A 17,652-nucleotide genomic window follows, 5' to 3' on the forward strand; every position below is an offset into this window, starting at 1 on the left:
TTTTATAGCTACAACCTCTTCAAGCATTGTTAAGCATTTTCCACCTGCTACATTTTCTTTTAAAAGAAGAAATATAAATATAAAAATAATCCTATTAAATATATCCTAGCACTTCATCTGCTCATTGCTACCAGGTCAGATGTCATGTCCTGTGCAAACATGCCCTTGAAATTGGACGGGCATGTTAACTTGTTTTGTATGCAAATTTTGTTACTGATTTTTTTTTCTTAAAATCTGAATTATTGTATCATAGAATATTGACGTATTCTTCAACATCTCTCAGCTCAGTCATGACAGGATCTTTAAAAAAAAAAAGGCAAAGATTTTGTTCCACTGTTTATTGAATATTAACTGATAAGAAACTAACAGAGACTCCAAGAAAAAAACTTGTTAGTCTTTCTCTTTGTGGTAAACATAAGATTTCTTTTTTACAGCAGTATCTAAACAGTAGTTTTTTCACTGCTCCAACTAGATGAAAAAAATGACTGAGGCAATACTCCTTTCCTTGCAGGCTTACTAATGTGAAGGACGTTGTTACTCTTAAAAACGGTTTAAATACCCATTGTGTATCCTGTTTATCTGGCACTAGACGACTGTAGAGCTGCCAAGACTTGTCATTTATTTTATCTTAATAAAGAATCAATAAGCCAAATCTTGACTCCCAGCAGTGGATAATTTAGGACTACATTTTTAATTTCCAGCTGCTGTCTTTTGTCTCTCTGGTTGTTATTTCTCAGTATTATTTGCTATTTTCTTTCCATGACAGCAAATCCTTCAGATATGATTACCAATGCAGCAATTTGCCTGTTTGCTGAATAAGATCTTTTACTATTGATTACCACAATGACTAAATCACACACTGAAATATCACTGGTCAAAAAGCCAAGTATTCCTCTAGTGTACAAGATGCTAAGCAGACCTGCAGCAACCCTGGCTAAAACGGCCCCAAATGGTTCGTAAGGCTTAAGCGGGTTAAGTGAAATACTGTAACTGCAGGTAGGGGAGGCTTTGCAAACAGCCAGCTTCGCAGCTGAGAAGGCAGTTAGCAGAAGCAGGGGGACTGGGGAAATACAAACCTGCACATCATAAGTCCCATTTAATAAGACAGGCCTCTGGGAATTGATGTCCTGCAGCACCCCCGAAAGCACAGTGCGGTTGACTTTCTGGAAGTCTTTGGAGTGGCTGAATTGCACCATGTTGTGGAGAGCCAAAATTTTAGTGTCGAGCTCAGCATCCTGCCTGGTGCGGTTGTGCAGGCCTAGGTGGTACTTGCGGAAGTGTTTGATGAGATCTGTGGGGTCGTTCCCATAGTAACCATATCCACAGATGTTGCATTTGAAGTCCTGAAGCTCTGGAGACAGAGGCGCCGTATCTGGGTTATCGTTTACCAACAAATCTGCTTTAGATTTGTTCAGCCTTAAACCCCCATCTGAAGGCACTTGTGGGTTTTTTGAGGCCATGGGGACCGGGCTTGAGCCTTGGCCATCGGTTTGACCACTTTGCACTTGCACTGTTTCATCTGAAGCTTTTGGCGACATCTGATGCTCCTCATTTGTCTCCGCTGCATCTCCTGACGGGGTACGGGCCACATCTTGGGTGTCATCTGCATCTGATTTCTGAGGAGACTTCAAGGGCTCACAGATTCCCCCAACAGCTGGAGATGAGAAAGCCAGCATATTTCTGTCTGTCACCTCATCATGAGGGAAGGATGGAACATTTCCTCCCTTATTGTGGCTTTCATAATTGAAGCCAGCCTTTTCACTCAGCACTGAGCTTTTCAAGTCCTTTTTAATGCTGGAAGATGGCTCTTGGACATGCGTGCAAAGTTCCTCCTTGTTATTTAACTCTGCCGCATCACCCTGGTCAGTGTTTTCTTGCATCTGCTCTGCGGAAAATTCTTTTTTCCTTCCAGACTCTTCGCTTTCAGTACCTGTAGACTCAAGGGTCTGTACCTCACCTTCACTAGCAACGTTTCTTAGAGGGGGGTTCTTTTTCCGGACCATATCTACCACAGAGAAAGAAAAAAAAAAAAAAAAAAAAAAAAAAAGAAGCAAAAAAAACCCTATAGAATTATTCACGATACAAAACAGATTACAAGCCTGGCACTTCTTAAAGCATTCTGAGCTATACAAAATACATGAAATTTTCAGCAAATGTTTGTCAAGCAGCTTCTTATTCTGTGCAGAAAATTGCAACTTTACATTAAAAAAAATTGGTTACACTGAGGCTGAACTCAACTAAGACAGAACTTTAGAGCCTACAGAAACTCTGCCATTGCAGTGAGTAAATTACAGGTTTCGTTATCTTTTCTGAAGATAACAGTCTGGCAGAATTAATGTTAAATAACTGTTTCCTTTAAAATAATTTTAAAAATCAAAGAGCAAGAATAAACCCTTGTAGTCTAATGTTCATACACTGTACAAGTACTGTACATAATGTAATTTAGCAAAAATGAATGCAAAAGACATAGTCAGGAGAACTTAAACATGTTATTATGAAAGAAACAGATTTAGGAGAGTAAGCAACTTAGAGGTTTCAGAGAGAGTAACCTCCCTATGCAGGTACCGGCTTCTCTGCAGCAAAAGCTCCCCCTCGTACTGCCTATAAACTTCGAACGGGATTATATGGATATTCTAGAGTCTGGCCCCACAGTCCATTATTCATGTAATTAGTTCTATTTGCCAAACAAAGAGAAACTAACTTTATTAGGAAACCCGTTGTCAATAAAATTTTACAGGCCTGGATCCAGACATTTGACATTGCTGTGCTGGTGAGTAGGGATCTACCCAGAGAACACCTGGAACCCACATGGATCCAGCCAGCCAAGGCTCCTCTGCTCAGCCCTCCTCTCGGCACAGCCACTGCTGCTGAATCTGCAGGCACACTTGCCACATCCATTGAAGAAAGCTCAGAGAGGACAGCGATAAGGATTGGAGAGAAAGAAACAGTCTGCCACCAGTGAGCTAGCTGCTAGCTGAACAGGGGATATCGTGGAAGAACAAATAATCAGAATGTGCAGTTAGGAAGCCAAATTCCTGATGCACTACAAATCTTCACCTTCCCCAGCCTACTTAGGAAAAAATATATATGAAACTTCCCTGCACTCTCCACTGCTTGGTTCTGGATTTGATATTCACCACCAGATGCTTTGATCCATTTGTGTTCACATGCTAGCTATGGGCAGAAGACAGATGTGCTACAACTTTTTCTATGCTCTTATCTTTGCCAATGCTGTATACAATGATGGATGCTTCTCTTTGCCAGATTGCGTGTGGTCCGGTGGCAGCAACCTGCAGCACCACACACGAGATGCAAGTTGCAGGCTCGAGCCCGAGCACCCATTCCCAGGCCAGCCATGACCAGGCACGTGCGGAGGCACTGTGTATATAAATATATGTATGCGTGTATATATAGATATATATTGCTCTGCAAAGGGAAGACCACCTGGTGATTCTGGGAGCAGCGCTGATGCACTCCAAATGGTGCTAAATCCAGGCCTTTGAAAGCTGTGGATGACCTTCTCAAAACAGTACTTTGAGAAGTACGGCTGGGGATGAAGGTTAAAAATAAAAGAGCAGGCGTCTGTACATCCTCTTATTTACATCTGCTCCACATGAAAGGGCACTGTATGCTATGTTGATAAAAACAGACAACTTCTTAGGGGAAGTGTTCAACTTGTGTCTTGGGCTGGCTCTGTTGTCTTTGTGGTTGAGCTGATCCACAGGCAGCATCGGCTGCAGTGAGACGGCTTTCACGCCGAATGCCAGCTCCTATTACAGAAATTTTGACACTCCGTGTGGTCTTAATAGGTTTCTTAAATGCCTACTGTGATTCCTCATTGTGGAAGGCACACATGCTTGGGAACCAAGTGCCTCCTCTTTCATGTCAACCACACCTACCAGAATATGTATGCTCTGAATTTTGCTATTTTCTTTCCCAGTAACTTCTGCACCATGAAGTCGTTCAGAACTAAGAGAAAAGAAAGATTTCCTGCTGTGGTAAGAGAGCTACGATACAGACTCAGCCTACTAAAAAAAAGTACACACATATATAATTCAAGGTACAAAGATATTTTAGCGTTACTGCTGCTCTGTGGGACTTCATGAATGCTCTTGGTTAACATGCACTAAAAATATTGGTGGGCATCTCTGGTAGGTGTTCACCTAAGTCTGTATTTTTCTTCTTGGAGCCTGGCTGCACAGCCCAAACCATTTTTTAAAATAACTACTGTTAAATGCAATTCGTGGCAGTTAGAGGACAGAGAGAGGAGTCTTGACTGTGCATAGTGAAGAAAAAAATCAGAAATCAAGAAAGTAAACATCATGGCTGTTACCTCAGTCAAAATTAAACAAGACTGAATGCAATGTTTTAAAATGTTTTTGTTACAGATATTTTTGGCAGATAAGGAAAGTTTAGAGATTTTGCTATCTTCATAGCAACTGACAGAAGAGAGTCAAAGAGAAGGACAGAAAAAAAAATCCCTAAAAAGCAAAGAAAAGAAAAACCTGGACTGTATACAGTCTAAGTAGACAGTACTCCAGATTTAGATACTTTAGCTGAAATTTTCCTGACCTATCTGGAGGTCTGTGTGTTAATGCGGAGGGGGTGGAATCTGCCTAATGCAGCTCTTTCATGCAGTATTCTACACTTGAGGAAGGAAAAGAAGAAGATAACACTGATTTAAACACAAAAACTTTCCTACGTTGAATTTAAAAGTATTTTCCCCCCTTTTCTCTTTTAGTTTTTGAAAAATCATCTGTAATTTATTTGTTTGATATCCACTGAAGGGGACAGTAAAAAAAGACAGTATTTTTTTTTGTTGCTGAAATTCCACCACTATCGGTTTTCAGAGACATATTATGTAAATAAAACTACATTTGCAATACTCCTAAATTGAAGAAACCATCCCCTAGCAAGTCATAAGTTAGATATAGAAAGAATATAGCCACTCTGAAATTATTATCTCTAAGACAAATAACAGATTGCACAATGTTTTATTGTGTGCCAAGAACGTTTTCAGTTAACAATTTCACTTGAAAAAATGGATCACATACTTGTAAAATCATACCCAGCATTGACTTCATAAGGCATGTGGCTTTAGAGTGCTTTTTACAATTATTAATTCTATTAGTCAACTAGCAGGCGGGCTAATGCAATTGTCTTAGAAGATGCACGGAAGACACAGAAGACATTTTGAGAGCTGATCTGTATATCTGCAAAACAAAACAAAAAAAAAGGTTTTCCTTCCTAAATTATGTATTCAAAATATGCTTTTTACTTAAAAACATTGTTATGCCTATTGTACATTCACATACATCTATTATGGGCACTATACAAATAGCGACTGCTGTTCTCTGCTTCTGTTAAGCACGAAATACCACGTCTGCCTTCTCCTTAGGCAGACACGCACACACTTGTACGTACGTACACACAGGCACACATACACACACAGAGGCAGAAAGCAAGGCAAAAATTATCTCAGCTATAAAGTTCTCCAAAAAGTAAGTTTAAAATAAGTTTCACATAAGCATTAAAAACGAGCTGGATAAATGCTATAGAAAATAAAATTGCTTTAAAAAATCACATATATTAACAGGTATTGTTTACTGTAAAGGGACTGGGCTAAAAGCTGTGATAATGGAATACAAATAAGTGGTTCGAATCCAGGCTCTGCTGTCAGCAATTGAAAGTTATCATCTGCTGGCTGCTTAGTGTCCCACTTGCAATGAATTTAGTGGTATTAGTTTAGTTGCTAGTGGGCAACCATCCACATCTCAAAAATGCCATCACAATAACAAGCAAGATTCTTGGCTGTTTAGCAAAGAGGCCAACTGCTCAACAGACACTGGGACTGAACTACCTTTTCATCACTGGAAATGGTGATGTTTCCAAAATAAAAGAAGAAAAAATTACTAAGCCTGATGTAAATGAAAAGACGCCTTGAGCTGTGGGAACTCTGGCTATGTCCCAGGCTGCAAAACTCATCTTTGGGCACCATAATCCAGGGTTTGGTATCTTATTTTCCTTATGCTGAAATTACCTTTAAACCACATGCATTCGGTTTACTTGATATGATCACCCTCAACTATTTTAAAGTAGAATTAATAATACTAACAGCTATACATAGTTTCACCCCAAACCAGCCACGGCTACTCTATTGATTCCTGCATCAGACGGACAGAGATTTTTCTGTTAAACCCATAAAGTCACCCATAGTTAATACCTGGGAGCAGAAGGTGGAATCTTCTACTAAAATCAGCTTGTAATTCAGAACAATGAATTACCATAGCGACTACTGCATGTGAAAAAAGAAAAAGCAAATTCTGATAAGCAGTAGTTTCTTATGCGTGGTGAAGACAATAGCTAATTATCTGCTGATCATCAGCTCTCACAATGGGTCACTGTTGCTACTCATTACTTTTACTGAACGTGATGACTTGTCATCAAAGCCTACTGCAACAGTATGGTTGTTGCCTTCTGCTTGCTCTGCAGGTTTAGGTCAGGTCTTAGTCACGTTCTCTTTTTAACAGAATTTAGAAAGAGGTCTGAGTTTTGTGATGTGCCTCTGACTAATACTTGTACAAGTAGATGCACAAGCAGACAAATAGCGAAGTGAGTCAAGGGTCTATGAACGCTCTGATGTTATCAATCAATATGCTGCAGCACCAAGAAGTTAAATGAAAATACGCATTTATATTCAACAGGCTCAAGTAGGACCTCTTTGTTAAAGGATAGTAAAATTAATACTTTTACACTCATATATATTACACACCCACACACACATATATAATGCACATATGGCGTTTAAACATCAATCATTTTGCCAGAATAATGCAGCAAAAAATCATTAACTCTCAGTGTCTCAGCTTAATATATGTCTAATACTTACCTATCTCACAGGAGTGTTGTGAGGCTTAATTAATTAGTGACTGTAAAGCACTTTGTGATCCTCTAATGAAAGGTGCTACATAGCACAAAGTATTATTAAAATCATTAGGACCACAAAAAAGCCCTGTGGAATTCCAGCCTACACTGTCTGTTGGGGTTGGGAGTGATCTTATTATTAAAAGGAGACCGTCAGGCTAATTTTCATAATTTTTTCAAGATCTTTTTTTCCCCCTTTGCTGTTGTGATAGCATGTTAGTAGCTAGAAATTTAATCTTATCATCTTAATAACATACACTCATGTAGTTTGTTACTGCAGGGCTAGAGAAGAGAACAGGGTTTTTGGCACTCATCTGGCTTTCCCTTTTAAGAAAAAAAAAAAATTGAGAGACATATTTTGACACCTTCCCACACTCCACCCCACCAGGACAGCTGATCATGTGAGATCGCAGGATGCTCACCGTAGCCGCATGGGAAAATACTGCTGTGGTTTTAATTTCTCTCTCCTTTTCCACAGGAAAAAAAAAAAAAAAAAAAAAAAAAAAAAAAAAGGCAAGACACAAAACAAAACCCAGCTTATTACACATAAATGTGCTACAAAGACTGTCTGCTGTGCTTTATATAAAAAACTCTTCTGTGTTCAAAGTGTCTGCTTCTCTGCCGCACATAAAGCCCTAAACGATCTGGAGCCCCTACCTTACCATTTTCCTCACTCTCTCTACAACAGCAGAGCAGTTACAAGATGAGCTCTAGACAGAAATCTCTTGTCTTGAGAGCAAATTTCTGGCGCTCTCCCTGAGCTCAGCACAACCAGAAAGCTCGTCAGGATGGCCCCAGGTTCAAAGGCTTGTACCTTTTCTAATTTCAGCGTTTTCAAAATTAATAATATTCTGTAAGCACACTGGTCAGTCTAGGTGAAATTGTCCTATGCTGCCTTTGCTTAAAATTATTGAATGTGCTATATGAGATGCAAACTAACCCCAAACTACAGCAGCACAGGACTGGGCAAATCTCCCGTCTCAACCTCTGTCTGCTGAGAAGGGAGGGGAAGAAAAAAGACTTTTTGTGTAAGGAGCTCAAGAATCAGGCCCTAAACCATGGGAGGGCAGAATAAGCTTAACTACAAGCAACTCCTTCTTTAGCAAGACCTCTTCCTCTGCCTTTGCAACAGCTTCTTCAACCCCTAAGACAGGGGCTACCATGGTGTTAAGCAAGAGAAAGTCACTGCAAAGTGCTTGTTAAGCTATATGTATTTCTCTACAAGTCCTCTACAAGAACTGCATGGCCAGTCTTTCCTGCCTGTCATTGTTTGGAACAGAGCACACCTCCTCTTATCAGTTAACATTTGGCAGGATCAAGCATTCAGTCAAAACGTACCTACTTGATATTCTATACCCTGCATGCTCCACTGAAATTATGATAGCTTCATCAATCTAGAAAATGCAAGGATAAAATCATGCCTTATAGGTCCTTAGGACCTTACAGGTCTTCTAGTCCTGTATCAAAATGCTGTTGTGCTCACCACCTCTCTTCTCCTGGATTTTCAGGCCTTTCTGTGTGGTCCCTGATCACCAGCTCAAGAGCTTTTGGCAATTTTTTCAACAAAGTTTATAACAAAGAGAGAAGTGTGTGTGTGTGTGTGTGGGGGGGGGGGGGGGGGGAGGGGGGGGGGAGAAAGAAAGAAAGGAAAAAAAAAAAAAAAGCATTTTGTTGAAGCTTGCTTCAACATATTTAAATTTACTTTCCCAACACTGATCGTTCTCAAATCTCTGAGGGTGCACTTCTGGACATCTTAAATCCTGTTCAGCTACAAAGTGTCATCACCTTCAAACAACTCTCATCAAATAAATCTCTTTATTAATTCACAGCAAATTAATTCAAAACGATCTTTTCTATTACCATATGCTTCAGAGCACAGCACATTATTAGTAGTCATCTAGCCACTGGAATAAATCTAACCTTTCTATGGTTATAAAACAGACACTTGCTCATTTCAGGGAGTTTAGGAGTGGCATTTCAAAACAGATCGTTTGAACTTACTTCCAGGCACTTAGTTCATTTTAAGCTCACCACCGGGGGGTTATGATGCAGACACTTTCAGGAGAAAGTGAAGGCAAAAGGTGATCGGTCTAAAGAGGCAATGCAGGGTTTATTTTACTTATATTACAGTATCAGGCAACCAAAGCCTAGAATTGCAAAATCACTTATTTTTGGAGGGTGCCCGAGCATGGCAGTTTGCTGCTCTGCATTTAACCAGCCAGATGCAGAGCGCTTGCTCCTGCCGGACCTCCACTGCCATTTACCCATCCCCAATGGGGAGCCTGAGACGGCCAAGATTTGCTTTGCCCCGGCTTTCAGTACAGCATCTAAAAATACTCTATGCACTTGGCAACCTGCTAAACCTTGAAGAACCTTGTGAAACAGGAAGAATTAATATCAGCACCATTTTATGAGTAAATAAAAGGATCTACAGAGAGAGATGCAAAAATCAAGGTGTTCACGGCGACTTGCAGGCGGGGATCTCGGCTAGGGGCTGCACCTGATTCCTCCAGACCCATATCCCTCGCTGTCTTTCAGTAGGAAGCTCCAAGCTGGCACTTGGCAAAAGGCCAAGATCCTGTAATTTAATAAGGTACAGCAAAAGCACCTTGCGCAAAAATCTAAATGCTCCAATTTATCATGACAGTTATGGGATAAGCTGACATTTTATTTGTACGCAAATTAGTCTCCAAAACAGCATAAAAAGGCCACACTTTCAAAGAAAATTGTGCCTTTGCTTCTCCGCTCTGCATTTATCTAAGCTTAGCTTTGTGTATTAAAAGTTTAATTTTTATGTATTGATGCTGCTTTGCATGCTCCCCAATCTGTTGTTATTGCACTGCAGAGAGAACCCAGCCTGATTTGCTTACTGCAACGAAATAACTGACTTCTGCCAGGACTGACACCTCCTACGAGAGCCTCGCCATCCTCGCCGAGTCTTCTGGTTATTCTATTAATTTGCAGTCGTTACACTTTATAGGATTGCACAGCATTCCCTATTAGATCAGGCCAGAGGTCCATTTAGTCTGGTGTTCTGCCTTGGAGAGCGGCCAATACCAGAGCCTTCAAAGAAGGTTCAACTGCCTTTGGACAGACACAGAATCGCCTACCTCTGTGAAGAATAAATCGCTGCTAATCCTCAGCACTTAGACAGTGGCTTACTTTCTGAACAGTAAGAAGGTTTATATCCCTTAATTATCTCCATGTATGTTCTACAATTTGTTGTTAAATAAGTCTGTACATCCTCACTTTCAGTGAAAGTGTCCAGTATCTGTGTGAACATTATGATGATCCTGGTATCGGTTATATCTTGTAGCTCTTCATTTATCATCTAAATATAAACTAGTAAAAGCAATTTTTTTTTCAGCATTTTGAATTTGATTCTTTTCAGTGGAGCTTCTCTTTGGCCTTGGACAAAGACCCCCCGGCTGTTGGTAGAGCTATCACATCCCCCTGTTCATCCTTGTCCTGATGCTAAAAACAGCAGTGTCTCTCCAAACTCTTCGAGTAGGTGTGGCGATCTCCTATGTTTCAATTTCTTTTCAGCCTGGGTAAACATTGTGTTCTTTTTAATCCAAATGTCCTTTGAAGACAATGGGAGCTTAGGGTTTGCAAATGACTCAGAACTGAATCTGAGTTGAGTGTTGGCTGAGGCAAACACACTGCTACGCTGAGATGAAGGCTGAGGAATGAAGGCGACCTCCTGGCTCCCAGGCAAGGACAACCAGGTATGGCCACAAGTGACTCATTTCTTCTTCTGCATTAAGTATACAAGGTGCTGATGCTGGTTCCCTTGACACTAATGGCCCCACTGACTTTGAGAGAAGCACGATTGAGATGTTCCCTTCTGCTAGGTGAGACCCATGATACGGGAGAAAGACATTGAAGTTCATTCGCCCAAATCTTCAGTCGAAGCGAACCAAAATTTATGTGGGAGAAGGGGAGCAGATGAAACAGAGAAAAAGTATGGTTTTGGCTACCATTCCAGAAAAGTTAAAATAATTTTCTTTCCAAATAAGGGCAGAAAAAAAAAGAACTGAAATACAGCTGAAATTTCAGCTGGATCAGAACTACAAAGCAGGAAGGAGGGAGAAGACTATAGCCCAGACTTGGAACAGCAATATTAGACTATCACTGGAGACTGCATTATTGCAGTACTTTTCCAACCAGACTAGAACCAAGATGAACATGAGTTTGCAAAAATGTCCTTTTTTTTTTTATCTCTTTTTTTAAGAAGCAGAAAAAAATTGGCAAGGGTTTCCAGACATAAGTTACATAGGTAAGATAGGGCAACCGAGGGCAACAGGAGTTGAGCCCGTGTACATCAAAGCAGACTTTGGCTTTGGGTACCTATCCAAGCTGAGCCTTCAAAGGTTGTGATGTTCCCCTATTGTTTTGCTTGAATCTTGTCTAAACTTGCTCAGGAGAACCCACATTCAGAAGTATGGGAGAAGGGAAAAAGAACACACATTTTCCAAACAGTGATTTCAAAACAAAACAAAAAAATGTAAATCTACATGCTGCAGGGTAATACTGGTAAGCGTGGCTAGCTATTGTTGCCCCATGCTTTTCAATTTCCATATATTAGCATTCATTGCTGACATTATTAAATCCAAAGTTATTTGGATGCTTTGATCAGCAAATTGAATCTTGAGTCTATATATGATGTACCTATATTCACGTAAAGTTTACAAAACTATTATATTTCCCTATTCTAACTCTTCCCCCCACATGCTGTGAGTTTCCATATATCCCACAGCCATACATTCCAAACACAGACTATTTTATTTAGTAATATATTCAAGAATTTAGATAAAAAGAAAAGCAATGGAAAATGTTTGGCAATCTCTGTATAAACAATTTCTATACATTTGGGTTGAATCATCCAGTAAACTCTGATCTTGATATGCCTGTGACAGATAAAGCTTTGGTCACCGATACGCCCTCTTGACTCGGAGGTCAGAATACCGGGGGATTTGTACTGCAAACTCTGATACCTTTTATGCCTATCACAAAAATTAACATCACATTAAATTTAAGCAAGCTAGATTTTGGCACTGAGTTTCCACTCAGCACAAATAACCCCACTCTCCATTGTGAATGGGGGAGAAACAACAGCAGTGGCAACCACAACAAAAGAGTGGATTGTGTGTTCCCCACACAAAACCGAAAGCTGTGCCTATTCAAGAAATCTTGGCCATTTGTCAGAAATCAGAGAACTGACGTTGGAGCCCAGTATCAGCTCCAGCCAAAGCAGTGGTGAATTACCTTGCCTTTGGAAGCATCCCTGTTAACTAGGAAAGGATCTCTGTTGCAGCACAGATCGAATGGTCTCCACGCTAATTCAGAAACACTAAGCCACTTTCTTAAAACAAAAAAAAAATAAAACACAAGAAGGACCAAAGCAACTGAAAATGGATTCACTGTGAGTGGTACGCCTATTGCTTACCCCTTTTATGTCTTATTTATGTTTCTTTTTAAGCTGAGAAACGAAGTAAAATGCCAACAGGAAAGCTACTCTTGCAACGCATCCATCATAATGATTTGTTATGAACTTGCTTTAATACAGAAAATCATTTTTCAGATGGCCCTAAGAATCAAACACAGCACTTGCATTCACTACTGATCATGATTTCTAGTTCACCCACTTCATTTCTGGTAGGAGATGGGCAAGGAGGGCGCAGAATAAGGAGAGTCCTAAAGACTTTTACAGCAGCTTCAGGTCGTGTGCGCTGGCATTCCTTTAGAGCTGGCAAGGGGTGCCAGTTTCAGCCTGTTGACTGCTGGATGAATATATATAGTGCAAATAATGCTGTACTTGAATCAGTTTTTGCCCAACTCCCACATAAATGTTCCATGGGAAAATCTCATAATGCCTGCATAAGTGATTTTATGAATTTAGCTTTCAGCTTTTGATAGAAGATTTCTTTACTCTACTGGCTTTGATTCTTTATTGCGTGGTGTGGTAGTGCCAAAAGCCCTCACATTAGCCTCGACCATACAGACCCATACAGACATCGGAAATTTAATTCAAACCTTGGAAATCTGCCAGGATCATAAAACACACACAAAAAAGATTTCAAAATTGATTTTTTCTGATAGCTAAATATGTAATTTCCACAAACGCTAGGACAACACAGGTTGCAGAATCCATACACTGCAGCGTATAGACAGCCACTAACACTACAGATAGGAGTCGAGCAGGAATTTGCAGCCCACGGAGAACGAACAAAATGGACACTTTTTTTTTTTCCCCATTTAAGATACGTTTTGAAATGAGCTGGACACTAACTGTGTAATTTTTTCCATCAGTAATACACCTAAACATTCGCTTAAAAATAGACTTAGAACTTCTCTAAAAAAACGGTAAATAAATGTACAACCACAGATTACGCCAAGACTTCCACGCGCAGAAATCCCCTATGCGCAAGCGAGCCTTACCGCGCTGCTCCTGTCCTCCTCCTCAGAGCTGCCTTCTTGCCACCTCAGTTCCCAAGCCGGTACCTCACCAGTTTTAAGAAATATCCGGCAACGACGTAGGGCTGATTTGTTGCACTGGGATATATCCCACAAAAAAAAATGGAAAGCTTTTGACGTGTTTTCACTTATAAAGAAAGCAACTTATTAAAGTAACTTCTGGGTTCACTGGCATCTTTGAGTCTAAAAAAAGTCCCAAAATAATTTGCAGAGGCTACAACAGCACCTTCTTTGAAGTAATGTTGCAACTTGTGCAAAGGAATTTGGGATGTACCTGAGATCTGAAGGTGCGGGCTACAAATTAACACAGCCAATTAGGTGGAGAGGCTGAGAGTCCAACACAGATGGGGCAAGATAACCACAACTGAGCAAAAGGACTGCCAAATGTAAGCCAGTTGGCTGAGTGCAGATCGTGTCATCCTGCTCAGCTAGCTGCTGCCCAATCAATAATCTGTTGCTGCCTGCTCTCCCCACGCCAATCAATCCAAGCTAGGGCTGCTTCTAATTTTCCAATCTAGGAATAGCTTCAGAACATCCACAACTGTTATTTAAAACAACCCAAGAGATAAATGTTTCAGCCACACATCAGTGTGCAGATTCTTCCCAAAACGGGACTAGTCAAGAGTAAATAATTACTCCTGCAATGGTCTGATCAGATAAACTGCAAGACACAAGGCTGCAAAAGCGATCTCTGTACCATTAGCAATCAGGAGAGAATCTAGCTTCTAAAATTATTTGATTAACTGGTACAGGACCTGAAAATTGTGATATTTCTGAAGAGAACATTTCACAATAGTTATAGTCAATTTTGGAGAATTAGCATTAGCTATAAGTTTCTATCCCTGGAAATCTGGTACAACTGGATTTATGCTACAAAGATGCCTTGCTTTACAAGAAGGCAGAGATGAAATCAGAGCCAATTACATTTAAGCATCTCTTAAACAATTCTTTTGTTAAGCAGTATGTATTGAAAGAATACATGAGAGGAATTAGAAATGATCTTCATAACTTCTCCGTGGCTTCTCTTCTTGTGAGTAACGAGAACAGCCCAAGATCACGCAGATAAAAATCTTAATGTCATAAGGCATTTGCATAACCATTTGTATGTAGATAACAAGATGAGTGTATATATGCATACATGACCTAAAGTACAGAGACTACAATAAACAAAAGTCACGTATCTGTGAGGTAGCTAATGCTTGGGTCTTCTCCAGCATCAGAATCACCTGGTAAAACCAAGCACGGGATCGAGGCTTTTTTTTTTATTAAAAAAAAAAAAAAAAAAAAAAAAAAAAAAAACTTTTACATTATTGAACCCCACGGCACCTTGACAGAACTTGACCCATTACCAGAAAAACAATTACTCTTTATGACGCTCAGATCTAAACCGTCTATCTGATTTCCCATCCTATGACACGTTCACGCTGTTGCAGCTCTGGATCTCCTCTGAACCTGAAGGAAAACATCCAACACCTACGCTTCCAACGCTGTCTCCATCCGCACGCAGCAGGACCTACCTATTGCTCCCATTTTGCCTGCTCACAAGATGGCATGCTTGTTTCACTTCAACCCGGGGAGTAAGTCCATATGACGCTCGCTCAGAGCATCGGGGATAATTAAAGGCTGGGCACTGGCCTGGTGGTGCTGTCCCGAGCAGAGCAGCGTGTTCCCGCAGACCGCAGGCGCTTGCAGCGCTGCAGGTACGCTGGGGCTGTGGCCAGCACAAGGCAGCGTGTACACAGGGCAGCTGCCTCCAGCTTCATGAGCTCCAACACTGGAAGTACTGGGGGCTTGCAAACTGCATATCCCAGAAGAAAAAGCATGGCTTGTTTAGCCCAAGGTGAATGTCGCCTACCTACAACGCTGCTGGTGTCTGAGTGCTCTTGTGCAGTATGCTGTAATCCAGGCAGCACGCGCACGTTTGAGTAATCTCTGAAATTACTGAAATTTGTCATCCCCTTGTGTCTCTCTAACAGCTTGACCTATCAATATCTAATGTCTCATTGTGTTTTGATTTCAGTCATGACTGTAAAGCACAGAAATACAGAAGAATGAGACATAAGATTTGGAGGTAAAAAGTCAGGACACATTACAGAAAAAACAGGCTTCAGAAACTTCCTGAAAATATTAAAGTCAGCAACAGAAACGTACAAAAGATTTTTGTATGAAACTCTGAGAAACAGAAACTCTATGGTGGGCAGTGGAATGAAGATTACATGCTGCAGACCCAGCAGTTCACTTGTCCTGAGAATTGGACAGGTAGAGTTAAGACTTTGGATTTAAAGAAATATCATTTCTTCTCTTTTTCTTCCCTTTAAAGATAGGCATGGGGAATAGAAACAACAGGGACACTCTTGCACATGTTGATTTTGCTCACAGTCACTCTAAAAAGTTTTACAATACAAAAAGGATGCTACCTGTTATTTCAGCTACATCAAGAGTATTCAATGTGTAGTTTTGCTCGTGTACATTTAACTGTATGTGCTGATAAAAATCTTCATGTCATGAGGCATTAACCTGTGTCCTTTACACTAGCCATTAATCAGTTCCTGCAAACCTCTACATTTTGTCCTGAATTCACAGCCCTACACGTCTATTTGGTCCTTGAACGGGGTGAAAAGGAAGCATGTCTTTGGCTGGCCTGGAGCTGGCATGTGGCCACCGCTGAGATTCAAGAAGTGAAGAAATGTTGATGGTCTAGGCGTCAAGATGAGACAAAAGGAAGACCATTGTGCAAGCCCACGCTACCAAAGCAATGCTGCGCAATCTGGAAACAGGGAACCCACAAAAAAGCAGCAGACAGGGATTTCTTTTTACTGTTGGATGAACCGCTTCCTGTAATTATGAACATAAAGGGGTGAAAGTGAGAAAATTATTAAAATGTACTGATGGAAACTGAATTCTCAAAGGCATATTCTAAAGATTAATCTATCAGAAAATGACACTGCAGCAACACCACGCTCCTGGAGCGGACAGCCCGGCATTTCCTTGCTTTGCTCCACAACAAAAGTCCAGTATCAGGTCGTGGGTACCTCTAAACTGTGGGACATGGGGAACTTTCGCAGCTATCAACATCCTCACTACAGGTCCGAAAATAGACTTTGGCACTGTTCTCCTATACGCTTTGGCCTCCATCGGTAGAAACCCAAGCAAACAGGCAGGAGGGAAGCACAACGCACGCATACAGCAGAGCAGAATTGCAGCACCTGGCCTGCAAGAGAGACAGCAACTGCTCCTTGCTGGCTTTTGCTTCCAATCAGCAATGTAAAAAGAGGTTTATAAAGCCATTTTTTATTATTAGTTCACTTTTTTTCTTTTTTGGTTAAATAAAACACTAGATCATTAAAAGAGAGGAAGGGCAGTCCTAGTTAGGCAGCCAGCGTCTGGGAATTGTCTCTTACCATCATTTCCCTTCAACCCTCAGCAAAGCAGCATCATATGCTAACAGCTCCAAGTCCAAAACAGCCACATCGTGGCTATGTTTATGCTGTTTTTCTTACACTCATCAAGAAGTGAGCCTGGTCTTGAGGCCAACTGACAAGGCAAGAAAGAGACTGAAACTCAACTACTTTATTCTCAAGTCACTTCTTTCCACTTGAACTAGTCCATCAGAGTCTAAAGCCTCGTTTCAAACAGCTGCATCCCGGATGATCTAACAAGAGAAATACTCAAGTGAGTTTATACAGACAGTACTAACGAAACTGGATGATGACAAAGTTCTGTGGTATCTTCCATCAAGAGAAGTACTGAGATACTGTACAGAAAACTTTTTAAACTTGTATCATGAATTGGGATGAAAAAATGAGTGCATGCTCTGGAATAAGAATCTCTGGGACTTCATTAAGTCTAAATGACCTAAGAATGAAAAAGAATACTGTAGTAGTCGATCACAATTATAAAGCAATCAAAATCACACTTCAAAAAGCATGATAATGTGCCAAGCAAATGTTTTAGCAGGAACAGGTAAATCATTGTATGTGTCACAGATGACACTGCATTAAGAGAACTATTTATAATGTTCAGAAAAAGATTAGTTTTAACGGAGATTAATGAAGATATGGAAGACGGGACTCTTTATGAGTATCTGAAGTGAAGCGCATTTAGACCAGCAACACAATTGCTAGCAGCAGGTAAATATTAGGGAGGGAAAAGCTTTGGATCATGTTGGCATAAGAACAAATAGACTAGCCATGATTAACTTGGGGCTGAAAATGAGAAGGAAGGGTTTTAACTGACAAAGCAGTGAGGCTA

The 17,652-nt window shown here is 40.6% G+C and overlaps 1 protein-coding gene across 6 annotated transcripts in view; it reads right to left on the bottom strand.

The window, feature by feature from the left end:
* TRPS1 (transcriptional repressor GATA binding 1) overlaps positions 1-17,652 on the bottom strand; it is a 214,380-nt gene that overhangs the window by 170,694 nt on the left and 26,034 nt on the right. For 3 of the 6 annotated variants that reach the window (XM_082753865.1, XM_082753860.1, XM_082753861.1), the window contains exons 2-3: positions 5,055-5,213; positions 1,077-2,005 (exon numbers count right to left, since the gene is read on the bottom strand). In XM_082753865.1, coding sequence (XP_082609991.1) covers positions 1,077-2,005; positions 5,055-5,091 — 966 coding nt within the window. In that variant the 5' untranslated portion in view covers positions 5,092-5,213. Of the gene's footprint in view, positions 1-1,076; positions 2,006-5,054; positions 5,214-6,223; positions 6,337-17,652 lie in introns of those variants that run through there. The other 3 variants (XM_082753862.1, XM_082753863.1, XM_082753864.1) reach the window with 3 other exon arrangements.

This window comes from Aythya marila (genome assembly GCF_965140915.1).
Source record: "Aythya marila genome assembly, chromosome: 2".
In the NCBI taxonomy this organism is placed as follows: Eukaryota; Metazoa; Chordata; class Aves; order Anseriformes; family Anatidae; genus Aythya; species Aythya marila.